Here is a 14,007-nt window from a genome sequence, read left to right as displayed (position 1 = left end):
CCACTTTAGCCAGTGAAGTTGGTGATTCATGTGTTATGAACCCTTAAAAACATGAGGGTGGTGTTTCTGCCCTGGAGAGAGGGCTGGGTGACCACTGCAATTCAGGAGCTAATTCTCACATATAGAAGTATGTGTTTGGACAGAAAAGTGAAATTTTAATGTATATAAACTTTAACTAATTATTAATTCTTATTTGTGATACCTTGCTCCAAAACATTGTTTTAATGTAGGGAGATTGCAAGGAACTTTTGAAATAAGACATGACCACACTTGCACCACTCCCTCCCGTCCCACCAAGAGACGTTTGTTCAAAGTGTCCTCGAGTGGTGGTGTGAATGGATGGCAAGAACCACGCACCTTGTGTCCTGGCCAAACACACAACTGATGTGGAGGCTTTTACAGTCAAATGTAATGGGCTTATTCACACAAAAGCACAAACTCTCCAAGGTGTTATCACTTTGAGAGAATTCTCAGCTATGAATATTTGAACATTTATACAAAAGAGTAATTGAACTGTAAGCATTATCATGATGAGGTTATTTACTTTGCAGAATTTAATATGGTAGTCTAACAGTGAGCTCTTCCATATAGATATGTGATTTGTTTTAAATGTGACATGTAAACTTTGGGGGAATATAATAAGTAAATTACTGTAAAGGTGATGGTAGGTAGGACAATATCAAAAATAAGTGCCCCCCCCCCATTGAATTTGAAAACTATCTGATTTAAGCTGGTTGAAAAATGGCAGAGGGAATAGAGAGGGAGAGGGGCAGCTACAGGCGGAATCTGCTGCTGCTATTTAGTCGCTCAGCCATGTCTGACTCTGCAGCCCTATGCACTGTAGCCCACTAGGCGCCTCTCTCTCTGGAATTCTCCAGGCAAGAATACTGGAGTGGGTTGCCATTTCCTTCTCCAGGGGATCTTCCTGACCCAGGAATTGAACCCACGTCTCTTCTGTCTCCTGCATTGGCAGGTGGATTCTTTACCACTGTTGCCACCTGGGAATCCACTAGGTGTGGTCTACAGGCTATTTTATTTAGCCACTGGACTACGTTACTGACTGTATTCATTTTACAGAAGAAAGTAAGGTGCACAGAGGTTCGTTAACTTGCTCATAGTTGCTTGACTTGGGAGGAAGTTGAACAGAAGATAACTCATTATATACAATGAGGCTTATGTCTTCTGAGCCTGACAGGAAGCTGGGAGAATATTAAGTTCTTACAGATTGCTAATCTTTTGGCAGGTTTCTCTACTAGATAGAAGCAGATTTTTGTAGAACTGTTCCTGTAAAGCATAGTCATACCAGTGTTTTAAAATGCTTACCTATGTTTTAATGAGAAATATTATTAGATTTATTGCATTATTATCTCATGACCCTTTGGGGAAAGCTCTGTTTCTTGCCTTAATTTATGAACAAAAGAAATTGTGTACTGTGCAGGAGTCTTTCTCTTTGCTTTGTGGAATACTGATGATGGATGATGTGTTATTCAAGGATGAGTCCTGGGTCTAGAGCATGTCTTAATGGGATATGAGAGGTAAAAGTGATTTCTGATGAATAATATTCAGCATCCAAATGCTCACTTTTTCTGGTGTTCTTAAGTACTGTGAATTATAGAAATAAAAGTTTACCATAGTATAAAGTGGTCTTAAAACTGAGCTACCAAATATTATTCCTGTCTATTCAAGCTCTATGTAGAAACAGATCAGAGTGTGTCAGAACTCAGTGTTAGATCAGTTTTGGTAAAAGAAAAACTGTATGTGAGTGTGTGTGTGCGTGTGTGTGTGTATATATATATACACATATATATACACATACATATATATATACACACACAAAGAAAATATAACTTGCTTTTAAAATTTTTTTATTATTATCATTATTATTTTTGGCTGCACCGTGCAATATGCTATATCTCGTTCCCCAACCAGGGATCGAACCCATGCTCCCTGCTGTGGAAGCATGGAGTCTTAACTACTAAATTGCCAGGGAAATCCCAATATGACTTGATTTGAAAGCACAACTTGAGTCCTGCTGTGGGTGAGGAACTATGTCTGGAGCTAGGTGATGACTGACTGCTGCGGCCTTTTCTGGGAGCTACTCAGTACCTGCTGGCATCTGGACTGGATTCCAGCCACAGGAATCTGGAACTGGGGGGAACCCTGTGTCTCCCCGAGTCTGCATGGGGTAGTTTATGGCTGACTTACCACTCTGCTAGTTTCTGAGTGCCAGGCCCTCCTCTCTTTGCTTTATACCTGGTCATTCACTTAATCCTCACAACACAGGTTTTCCATAAATGAATGAATGAATGGAAAATATAGGATACTGTATTTTCACTAACACCTCAGGAAAAAAAAATGGGAAATGTGTTCAGGGATATACCAGCTCCTCCCCACACAGCTTGGAAACATGAGCATGAACAGCGCTCACAGAACTCCAGTGATGATCTGGGGCGACCAATCTTTTGAGTAATGGATACAGCTTACATGAAGCTCTCCTGTAGCTCAGCAGTAAAGAATCCACCTACATGCAGGGGATGTGGTAGGAGCCGTGAGTTTGATGCTGGGTGGGGACGATCTCCTGGAGAAGGAAATGGTAACCCACTCCAGTATTCTTGCCTGAATAATCCCATGAATAGAGGAGCCCTGTGGGCTACAGTCCATGGGGTCGAAAAAGAGTTGGGCACGACTGAGCGACTAAACAACACGTTTGTAGTCACTGAGGATGATACTTACCTTAGGTGGTGTCCTTACTCGAGATGAACTGCCATGGAGGATTGGATAGGTTCTGACAATCACTCCAAACCTTGTGTGTTGTGTTGTAACTACTTTTTGTAATAAAGAGATTCTGGGATTGGTTGGAGACGTTTTTAGTTAGGTGAGTTTCAACCCATGGTGACAGTGTATTTTCTGTTTTATTTTGAACTGTTGGATTTCTCAGCAGCCTGTAAAACTCTATTATGTTTCTGTTACATATCCAGGGATATGCTGGCCCTTTCTTGTAGAGCTGGAGAAACATGAATATAAGACATTTTCTCTGGGAAGGAAGGAGAGGGAAGAAGGGTAAAACCCTAGTCTCTACTATGTTAGCAAAACTTTGGGTAGTTTTACCAATTCAGCAAAGTATTTATCCAGTGATGTCAGAGATTTCAGTTCTTACTCATTTCATCTCAAAACCGAGTTCATTCAGTAGCTTGTGATTTTATAAATGCCAATCTTTACATTAATAAATAAATCAAAGACTATCAAATGCCTGTTCATATATGAGCCTGAAGTCTTCTGTAACACTTATTACTTACAGCGAATTGTTAGAGCCTCCTTCTTTCTCCAGAAAAAAGAAAACAAACAAGTTATTAAATAATTGATACCTGGATTTTGAAAAACTGTGATTCATATTAAGTTTATGCTTGCTTTATGCATTTAAGAATCTGATTTAAATATATATTACCATTCCTATTTCTTATGTAATTAATAGTGTTTATGGTTAAACTATGATTTAGTCATTTGCCTGACACTACAATTGTGATTCACAAGTACCATTCACAAGTACACTACAATTGTGATTCACAAGTACCATTCACAAGTACCATTTTTTAGGAATATAGATTACTTGATCCAGGAAAAATTTGAGTGCTAATGTATTCATATAATCAAATATTAAAATATATATATATAAATAGATTCCTTTGAACTGTGTTCTTAATGAATTGCTATTAAATATATTGGTATTAAGATCAAAATGTGTAAAATGTATCAATTTCCCATTTACTTATTATTTAATTTTATTCAGATAACTACTGTGTGTAGTCCTGGCTTCAAAAACTTTTCTTATTTTTTGAACAGAATTTCTGTGATAAGTGGTGACTAGAGTCATAAGATAATTCACAACCTCATTTTAATCTGAAATTTGACTGTATAGCATAGTGACAGTAATTCGAGTAGGCCCTTGATCAAGCCTAGAAAAACTAGAAATAAGTGAATTTTTTATTTTTGGCATCTTATACTTTTTTTTTTTTTCTTGGTATAATTTACTCAAACGGGAGTTCCTGTCTCCCAATGTTCAAGTGTCACTCTTTTGCCCTGAGGTTGAAACGTGGGTGTCTGTACCCATGATTGCCCCCTGCCTCCCAGTTCCCATCTGGTTTGTTTCCCTCTAAAAGACCCATTTTCCCTAGGCCTGGACTCGGGCGTCTAGTCTGTTGGTTGTGTGGCTGGGCCCCATCTGTGCATTTCAGACTCTTCCCTTATGGGAACAGCCTCCACACTCCTCCCATTCCATAACCTTGACTGATGTGTCCTGTCAGTAACATTTAATCGTGAGACTGTTATCCCTGTCTATGGGAAAACATTTAAAGCTTTCTCAAACATGACTTCCCGGGTAGCTTAGCTGGTAAAGAATCTACATGCAGTGTGGGAAACCCCGGTTTGATTCCTGGGTTGAAAAGATCCACTGGATAAGGGATAAGCTACCCATTCCAGTATTCTTGGGCTTCCCTGGTGGGTCAGCAGGTAAAGATCCACCTGCAATGCGGGAGACCGGAGTTGGGAAGATCCCCTGGAGAAGGGAACGGCTATCCACTCCAGTATTCTGGCCTGGAGAATTCCATGGACTATTCCATGGGGTCACAAAGAGTCAGACACAACTGAGCAACTTTCACTTTTTCAAACATGATATCTATTCTAATATAAAGAAATAGTTAATGCTGAAGTTTATATCCATTAATGAGTTTAACATCGTTTCATTGTCTGCAAAGAACAAAAGTAGTGGTGGGGAGAGGAAAAGCCATGTTTAAAAACTGTGTTTGATTTATTTTTCTGTTGTGCATGACACCTACTGCAGTGACTTTCGGGATAGCAGAAGTTACCTTTGGAATTGGGGGTGTCTTATTTACCTTGGTATTTCCTGTCGCCAACAGAGTGTCTGACATAGCAGGTATTCAATAAGTCTTTACAAAATAGAATCGAGTTAAGCATGGAAGTATTTCTTCTTTCCTCTTTACATGGTCTTTTTGGTTCTTAGCCTGACAAAGCCACATAATTCTGCTCCTTGTGGCTGTAAGTGAGCATAGATGAATAGATTGTGGAGTGTCTATATTGTTAGCTTCAGAGCTCAGGCCTCCTGGTGCTCTCCTCTTGGTGCATTTAGTCAGGAGAGATGACTAGCTGGTGGACACTGAAAAGAAGCGTGTCCTGTGAGACTTGAATAAATAACTGAGTAAAAGTTCATTAGATAGATACATCTTTATTTGACATATTCAAGTTAATTTTTAAAAAGTCACACTGTGTGGCACATGTCAACCTGAGTTATCTCTGTAAAAGACAATCAATAGAAATCAAGTTATTGTTCTGTAATTGCATGTATTGAGTAATGCCTTTTAAAGTCACTGAGCCACTTAGTCACGTTTCTTCAGGTGCATTTTGTGGCGAGTGACTGCATTAAATGAACTGTAGCCAGGGTGATGAAGGAGATTTATCCTGCAGATATCCTGCATTGTGGATAAAATATATAAATTCTCAATTTAGGAATTTTTGCATATCTATTCTTTGCTGGGAAATTGTTATTTTCCCAATTTTATCTATTTCACATTTTCAATTATCGGGTAAAAAAGCATTCATAGTGAAGCATAGATCATTTTTTGCAACAATTTCACACATTTGTATAAACATTCCCTTCTCTGAGCTTCTACAGCATATGCCTTTTTATCTGTTTATTTGGCATCTGTTTATATGCCCCTTAATAAATTTATGTTTAAATTTCTTTGTATATTTTGTCTCCCATGATGTTAAAAAATACAAAATTTCTATGCAGACTACTAAATGTTTTTTTTTATGAAGAGATAGAGGTTTTTTTAATCTTTAAACTTTTTATATGATTTAAAGTTACTTTCCACTTACAGTTATTACAAAATATAGACTATATTCCCCATGTTGTACAATACACCCTTGAGCCTGTCTTATACCCAGTAGTTTGTGCCTCCCTCTCTTCCACTCCTCTGGTTCCCTGCCCCCACCACCCCCCTGCCCCACCACTGGTAACTACTGGTTTCTTCTCTATATCTGTGAGTCTGCTGCTTTTTTTTGTTATATTCACTAGTTAGTTGCGCTTTTTAGATTCCATGTATAGGCGATACTATACCACATTTGTCTTTCTCTGTCTGACTTATTTCACTTAGCATAATGCCATCCAAGTCCATCCATGTATTATGTACTATTATATATCATGATCTGCTTATTAAGTCAGGTCTGAATGGTGGTGGGTACAGATACACTGTACCTCTTTGTTTGGAACCCCAGGTATGAACCTCATTGATCCTTGCCTTGAACCTGCATCACCTCCCCTGTGAAGAAATAGCATCTTGGTTTTGGAAGGAGAAAAGGGCAGAGGGCCCTGAAAGAGAAGGGAGTGTTGGCAAGGCAAACTCTTACTTGAGTTTTATTTTAGCAGTTAGTCTTTATTATTCAACAGCCAAGTAGGATCAGTGTGCCAGCAGGAAAGAGAGATGCTGTCAGTGTGCATGGTTTCAGTTAACATATATTTGGAAATATCAGGTTTATTATTGGTCAGTAGTTTGATATTATAGATAAACAGCACCCTTTTTGAATGCAAAAGAATGAATAATAACTTACAGGAGTCTAAGATTTTACTGCACATAGTAAGAGGAAAGGGGCTCAGTAAATACTTGTTGAATGGGTAAATGTGTGAATGTTTCCTTTTTCAATGCATTTTCTCTGCTATGTGGGCAGTGATAGAAACGTTTGAGGAATGCTTAGTAAATCTGTTCAATAGATGCAGTTTGTATGTGAAGTTTAACCATGAACAAGTAGAATCTTGATTTTTATGTGTTTGTGTAGACATAGATAAATGTTGTCTATAACCTTCTCGATTCTGCATTCTCTGAGTTGATTCTGTGTTCTCTGAGAACATTCTTTTCTGTTTTCTCCATAGTGCCTGCATAGTTACTTGTGTAACCATACACTTCCTCAGTTCTAAGATCCTCATCTTTTTAACCTTTAAATGTCATTGGGGCATACATGAACCTCAAATCTGTTTTCTTATTTAGGCTGCCTCTTGCCACAAACTTGGCATTTGTGCTGGCTGACAAATAGTAGACTAATTTGCTCATTGATGGATAATTTGAAAATTGTTGCCCATTGGACCAAGTTAATCTTAAGCACTAAATCTACCTGTTTAAGCATTGAATTGAGTATGATTTAAGGCTCATTGAATGCCCTTAAACTTAATTTTGTGATTTTTGGTAAATAGGACAGTGTTTAGTAATTGTGAACTTAAAAAATGAAGGAACTTCATAGTACTTTTGGCCAAATGGTGTGAAATAGAGTGTAATATGATTTTTAAATGTCTTCTTAGAGTTCTTGATTCCAGTTGTAACTTGGTGTCTCCTGCTCCTTCCCCAGCTTCCTGCAGATTTTACAAAGCTGCACCTCACTGACAGTCTCCACCCACAGGTGACGCACGTCTCCTCCAGCCACTCAGGATGTAGTATCACTAGTGATTCTGGGAGCAGCAGCCTTTCTGATATCTACCAGGTAGGAAGGTATTTCCTTATCATTCGCTTCATTCCCATGTGTTCTGAGGAGTTCTGTGATTCTTCATTGATAGAATCTGTAAGGTAGATACATGTGTTTATATTATATGTGCACAAGTGGACATAAATGGTAATGTTTATGCTTCACACAGACATACAGTATGTTGCACGTTTGTTTTAGGACGTCAGATTTCAGTCCGATTGTATTTGCCTCTGCTAGGACCTGTTACCAGAATCTTAAATAGAGTGGTCGCAATGGGAATGTTTCCCTTGACTAAAATATTAGTGAATATTTTACTAATTTGACTATAGACGTACTAGGTTTATGCCTCTTTCTTGACTAAAATTTTAGGGGGAAACATCATTATTATGCTTCCAAACTAAGTTTTTCTTAATAAAGCCTTGGGTATGACAAAAGGAAGAGATTATTAAGATTGAATCACTGAATTATTTTTCTTGTGTTATTTTTATTAACTGTAGGTTTGGTTATTTGTTCAAAATGAATTCTTATGATACTGATGGATAGAAAAGAAACTAGAACTATGGAATTTCAAAAACATTTTCAAAGCAAAACAATTTTAATTTTCAAGGAAGAGTTCATTTGCTTAGAAAATGCAAATTTAGGAAAAGTGACTAAAATAGGCAAAAAAAAAAAGGTCCTTGTTTTGGTTGTCTCTCAGTACATACAGCTAATATGAAATTTTGGATGGTTTCAGACAAAAGAACCTTACAAACTATAATTTTTGTCTCCTTAGGAATTTTGATATGAGGTGTCCATAAAAAAACCTTTCTTGGAAACGTTATAGTTGATGTATTCAAATGATGCTCAGTTTCTATTTAAAAGAAAAAATAAACCTAACTAAAAGTAACTAAACAGAATACTGTCAGGGCAAAACATTTCTTTCTAAGTCTTAAATTTAGTAGCTCTTTAAAAATTAATTTTCTTTTTAGGACACACTAGGTACCCACTTTTCTATAATTCAGAAGTGTTGTGGAGAGCTCACGGACTAGTAAGTGAAAGCCACAAATGCAGTTATTTGCAGATTCTTGGCTGATTATGAACTTTAAAAAAATTTTTGCAATTATCTGACTCTTTAAAGTAACTTTTCAAACTTCTACTTTGATGCATTATAAGTTAACTTGTAACTAAATCTTTAAGAAGTAACCTCATTTTCATTCCCCACTCCCCCCCATACCTATTTTTAGAAGTTGATTTTTTTTTTTAAATGTTTAGTCAAGAGTATTCCTTACAGTAGAACAATGAACAGTGTAAGTAAAAGTCTTGCTTTGGCTTGTGTTAATCAAAACATCATGATAGAGCCTTTGCCTTCTACACTTTGAGATGATCGTACACTTTGAAGATCTGTAGTAAGAACACAGGTTGAGATCATAGAAGTTGCTCCTGTTTTCTTCAGGTATAGTATCAGCCTGAACAGAGCACCTAGAAGGTCAATTTATAGTAAGAATGAAGTGAGTTGTCTATATCCTTTATGGAGGCATGTTCTGAGGGGAACTTCAGCTTTATGTGTTATTACCTTGGGTAGGTTGGGAAAAGGTGTGCAGAGATTCCTGATGGTACCTGCTGCCTCTCTCACCCCCCAGCCCCCAATCAGGATGTCTGAAGATCCAGACCACGGCGAGAACTCCACCTTGCTCTGAGGGGGTTGGTGTTTACAGCTTGCAGTTTAACTTTAGTTTGGGATGTAGTTGGAAAAGAAGACTCCTGTGTATTTTGATTTATTTTTGTTGCGTTTCAAGGCCATTCATTTCAAACTTGATGACAGGCATGTATCCTGTTAAGTTTATATCCTTCATAAGGAAAAATCCATGGATGTATCCAAGGATTTGGTTACTGATTATATAAGACTAATGTTAACTAGAGATCCCCAGGAGACCATTTCTGTTGCCTTTAAATCAGAAATTCTTAAGGTGAGAAGAAACCTGGCAGATGTACCTGGTTCAGTGACCAGTCTTGTGTTTGAATCCCCTACTGCTTTTCTGTCAATCAAGCATCCAGTTGATTCTTGAACAGTTCCAATGATGGACAACCAGCTCCCATCGCAACCCCTTTCACCTTCATACAGTTCTGACTTGGGAGAAAGCTGTCATGTTGGAGTGGTCTAATGCTCATGAGGTGGATACAAAGAGGTTGGAATGAAATTCTGTGTGGAGGAGAGAAAAGGGTAGAATAATTTTTCCTAGAGGGTTGGAGGGGAGAAATTCAAGAGCAAGGTGGAGTCACTAGCTTTAAGAAAAGAAATCCTCTGTTTAAACAGGGGCTTATGAAGGTGGATTTGGAGTGGGGAGTTTGTGTCTGCTGTACCTGAATTCCCTTGTTCAGAGTGAGAGGGTTGGCAGATAAGAGAGTTTCACGGAAAGACACATTTTGAAATAATAGTTTCAGAGAGCAGGGGAGCAAATTGATCAGAGCATTGGAAGCTCAGTTGAGTTGGTGAACTCAAATACAGAGTGATTCCCCTCTGCCCTGATAAATAATTTTCTTCACAGCAAGCACAAAGAAAGCAAAGATTTGGCTTCCCCTGGGATAGACGCCTTATTAAATAAGTGTAGCAGAAAGACGGATGGAGCTGCACGTCCAGCTCTTTCTAAAGCAGGGCTTTGTTTTTGCAGTCCTTCTGTCCAGGATGTTTCCTCCTGGCTTGATCCTTTTCAGCCTTCAGTTTTAAGGACCATCTTCTTAGAGAATTCTTTCCTTATTACCCTCTGAAAAGTAGATCCTACATTTTGATTCCTTTCGTGGCTGGTCTTTTTTTTTTTTTTTTTTAATCTTTAATAGAAACAGTTATTACTTTCTAATTTGTTATGTCTGTCCCCCCAGAAGAAGGCAGGAACATCTCTATCTTGTCTCCACCTTCTCTCTAGAGCCTGGAATAGCACCAGGAAACCATAGGCATTCAGGAAAGATGTGTTGGATGAATGGGATTGTAGTATTAGACTAGGGAATTGAAGGTGAGGTATGAGAGCACGAAGGAGTAGAGTCTGGAAGACTGAGGATCGTACGTGTTTGGACAGATAGCTGCCTCGGGAGGGAATGGAAGCAAGTGGAAGAGTAGGAGGTTATGGGTGATAGAAAGCAGAATGCCAAAGTTGGTAACACGAGACAGGACAGTTTCCAGCCATGATAAGGTCCTGGTTAAATGGCGTGATTATCAGAACAGTGACTTAAGTGGGCTGGAAATAAGTGTATGAAAATAGATCAATGGAACAGAGAGTTCAAGCAAAGTGAGATTCATGTGTAAGGATGTGATATGTAATGGAGGAAACCTCACAAATAATGAAGTGATGGGTTATTCAGAAATGGTCTTGGGGGCCCACATTATAACCTTACTTTATATCACAATTAAGATTAAATTCCAGATAAACTAAAAAAATTAGCAAACTCTTAATGGTATAGTGAATGATCAGAAATTTTAATAATTAAAAGGTCAATTGAGACAAAGATATAAAATCAGGCTATTAACTCACTTATGCAAGTTAATAAGAAAAATACTTTATAACAGTATTCAAAGGCAGGAGTAGTAATTTGCACAAGAACATGCAAATGTCCATACCTTAAATAAATATTTAAGACATAAGTAATTGAGTATATAAAGATTTAAACATGAAGCTATTTTTCCTATCAAATTAGTACAGACTTTCTTACTTATAATAAATATTTATAGGCATTTTTACACTTGTTAGGATTGTAGGTCTTGAAAAGAAACCTAACAGTTTCCATTAAGAGATTTAAAGAATTGCTCTTTTAGGTATGTCCTATAGAAAAGCATTCCTAGTATAAAATTAGGAACAGCATAAATTATGATGAACAAACTGGACTTAATGCAAATATTATACTTATATCCAAATACATTTTCATATTTTCTGCGCATATATGGTTTTGTCTTCAGTGCCTACTTACTTTGTTGTCTCAGTTAAATTTAGCATCAATATAACTTTCTAGCATAACTTTATATCAGAATCTGACTTTGGGTTAAATATGTATGTTTGAAATTCTCACAAAATTTATTTTCATCAAAATTACTTATCAAGCAGCTCTCATAAACATAAGGATATTGTGGATGCTGGATATTTAATAAGCAAAAACTTTTTTTGTAAATGATTTTTAAGTACTTAATGATAACAACATAGTAGTTATATTGTTTTGGTTTTAAATTAACTCTTCGCTAGATCTGTATGATACTTAATATTTCCTCAGTTTTTTCATTTACTTGATATCCTTAAAAATGCAAAAGAAACTAGTTTTAAGAACTATATTCATAATAACAAGTATATGTTTGATTTAATAAATCAAGTTTTCAACATTGATCTGAGAATATTACTATTTTTTGAGACTGTTACTATTTAACTGTAATGAAAGTTGCTCAGTTGTGTCCGACTCTTTGCGACCCCTTGGACTATACAGTCCCTGGAATTCTCCAGGCCAGAATACTGGAGTAGGTAGCCTTTCCTTTCTCCAGGGGATCTTCCCAACCCAGGGATTGAACCCAGGTCTCCTGCATTGCAAGCAGATTCTTTACCAGCTGAGCCACAGGGGAAGCCCCTGTAATGTGCACCTAAATCTGTGTTTTACTTATGGAAGATAAATTAATTTAGGACAGGAGTTATTTGACTAAGTGACTTTATTCTTGCTCCTGAGACCAGTATAATCAGATACATTTTATTTATTTTTTACTGAAGTATGCATGTGTGCTAATCACTTCAGTCCTGTCCAACTCTGCAACCCATGAACTGTAGCCTTCCAGACTCCTCTGTCCGTGGGGTTCTCTAGGCAAGAATACTGGAGTGTGTTGCTCTGCGCTCCTCCAGGGAATCTTCCCAACTCAGGGACTGATCCCACATGTCTTATGTCTCCTGCATTGGCAGGAGGGTTCTTTATCACTGGTGCCACCTGGGAAATCTGTTACAAGTGTATGGCAAAGCAGTTCACCTATATATGTATAATCGTTTTCAGGTCTTTTCCATTGTAGGTTATTACAAAATACTGAATATAGTTCTCTGTGCTATACAGTAGGTCTTTGCTGTTTATCTACCTTATACATAGTAGTGTGTATATGTTAATCCCAAATTACTCAGATATCTTTTAAATATAAAGTGTATACATATCTTTATTTAGAATGAAAGGGTTTAAAGACTAGCATAAATCTCAGTAGTATTGTAGTTTGGAGGAAGATAGAAAGTAGCAGATGTTTTGTTTATGTTTACATACAAATAAATATTTTAATACTTTGTATTAATACAAAGTATTTAGTAGTTTGTGTTGGTTGAACCTGATTTTGATTATGGCACAATTACTAGGTTTTGTTTTGAACAGTTTATTTAGTTTCCCTTCATGTTTTCCCATCTGAAAAATAGTGGTAGTAACCCTGATTTGCTGAATTGTCATGAGGATTAATTATTATGCACTAAAAGCATCAGATGCAGTGCTGCACACATAGTAGTTGTTCTATATAGGATCACTGGTCTTATAATTACTGTGTGAGTCATTTAGCCAGAGCTTAAGGGGTGCCATTAACCTGAGAGTGATTTTTACAATATGTAAGGGGCTGGAATATTTAACAAAGTTTTTTTCTTTTTTTGGACAAATACTGCCAGTGCAAATTTTATTCAAGGCTCATTGCTAGGGTGGGGCCAGGTAAAGGGATGCAGGCACAGAGGTGGAAACTTGTCCCCTTGAGGTAGGCCCTTTTGATGTGGCCTGTAACTGGCTCCCTTTTCTGTTGTTTGATCCAAGAACAGTCCTATGAATGACAAGATACAACTCCAGCTTCCTGATGACAAAACTGGGTCTGTAGAGGTTCAGGGACTGTGTTACAGTCACCTGATGAATGCTGGAGCTGAGATTTGAACTAATGACCTCTGATTTGTCTGCTCATTCAGCCGAAATAAATCCAGTGACTCAATTCCGGGCCCTCAAGTTTAGCTCTCTCATCCTGTTGGCCAGTCAGCATTCACTAAAGGTATAACTCAGCTCAGTCTCCAAGTGACTCATTGTTCATGAAGTTAGTAGATTCCTAAAAATCTGTTTGAGTTCTATTTAAGATGTATCGCTAAAAGGAATTTTGTAGTATTTTAATGTAAGAGGGATATATATTTTAGTTTGAAAGGGCTATTTATTTTAAATAAAAATAATCTTCTAAGTTACTGGTTTCATGAATGTTATTTTATGAATAGTTTCTTAAAGAATGGAATATACATAGCAGGACTAGAAAGCAACTAATGATTGTTTACACAGATGGGGTGGGGGCTCAGTTCTGTAGAGATTAATCCAACTTACACTGGAAAATCTGTTCTATTTAAGACTTAAATAAAATTCATTTAAATGATAGTAATGACTTCTTTGGGATGGTATAAAGTATACCTTTCATCCCCTCCCATATGTTAAATTTTAAAGAGCCTTCAATTGTATGTTACTTAAAAATATTTTGTTCTTATTTCTATCTTC

At 37.2% G+C, this 14,007-nt stretch overlaps 1 protein-coding gene across 6 annotated transcripts in view; it reads left to right on the top strand.

The window, feature by feature from the left end:
• RAPGEF2 (Rap guanine nucleotide exchange factor 2) overlaps positions 1 to 14,007 on the top strand; it is a 262,289-nt gene that overhangs the window by 199,671 nt on the left and 48,611 nt on the right. For all 6 annotated transcript variants that reach the window (XM_068990202.1, XM_068990198.1, XM_068990197.1 and 3 more), the window contains one exon: positions 7,414 to 7,545. In XM_068990202.1, coding sequence (XP_068846303.1) covers positions 7,414 to 7,545 — 132 coding nt within the window. The remainder of the gene's footprint in view (positions 1 to 7,413; positions 7,546 to 14,007) is intronic.

The sequence above is a fragment of the Capricornis sumatraensis genome, chromosome 17 (assembly GCF_032405125.1).
Source record: "Capricornis sumatraensis isolate serow.1 chromosome 17, serow.2, whole genome shotgun sequence".
NCBI lineage: Eukaryota > Metazoa > Chordata > Mammalia > Artiodactyla > Bovidae > Capricornis > Capricornis sumatraensis.
This window is presented reverse-complemented; position numbering and strand designations above follow the sequence as displayed.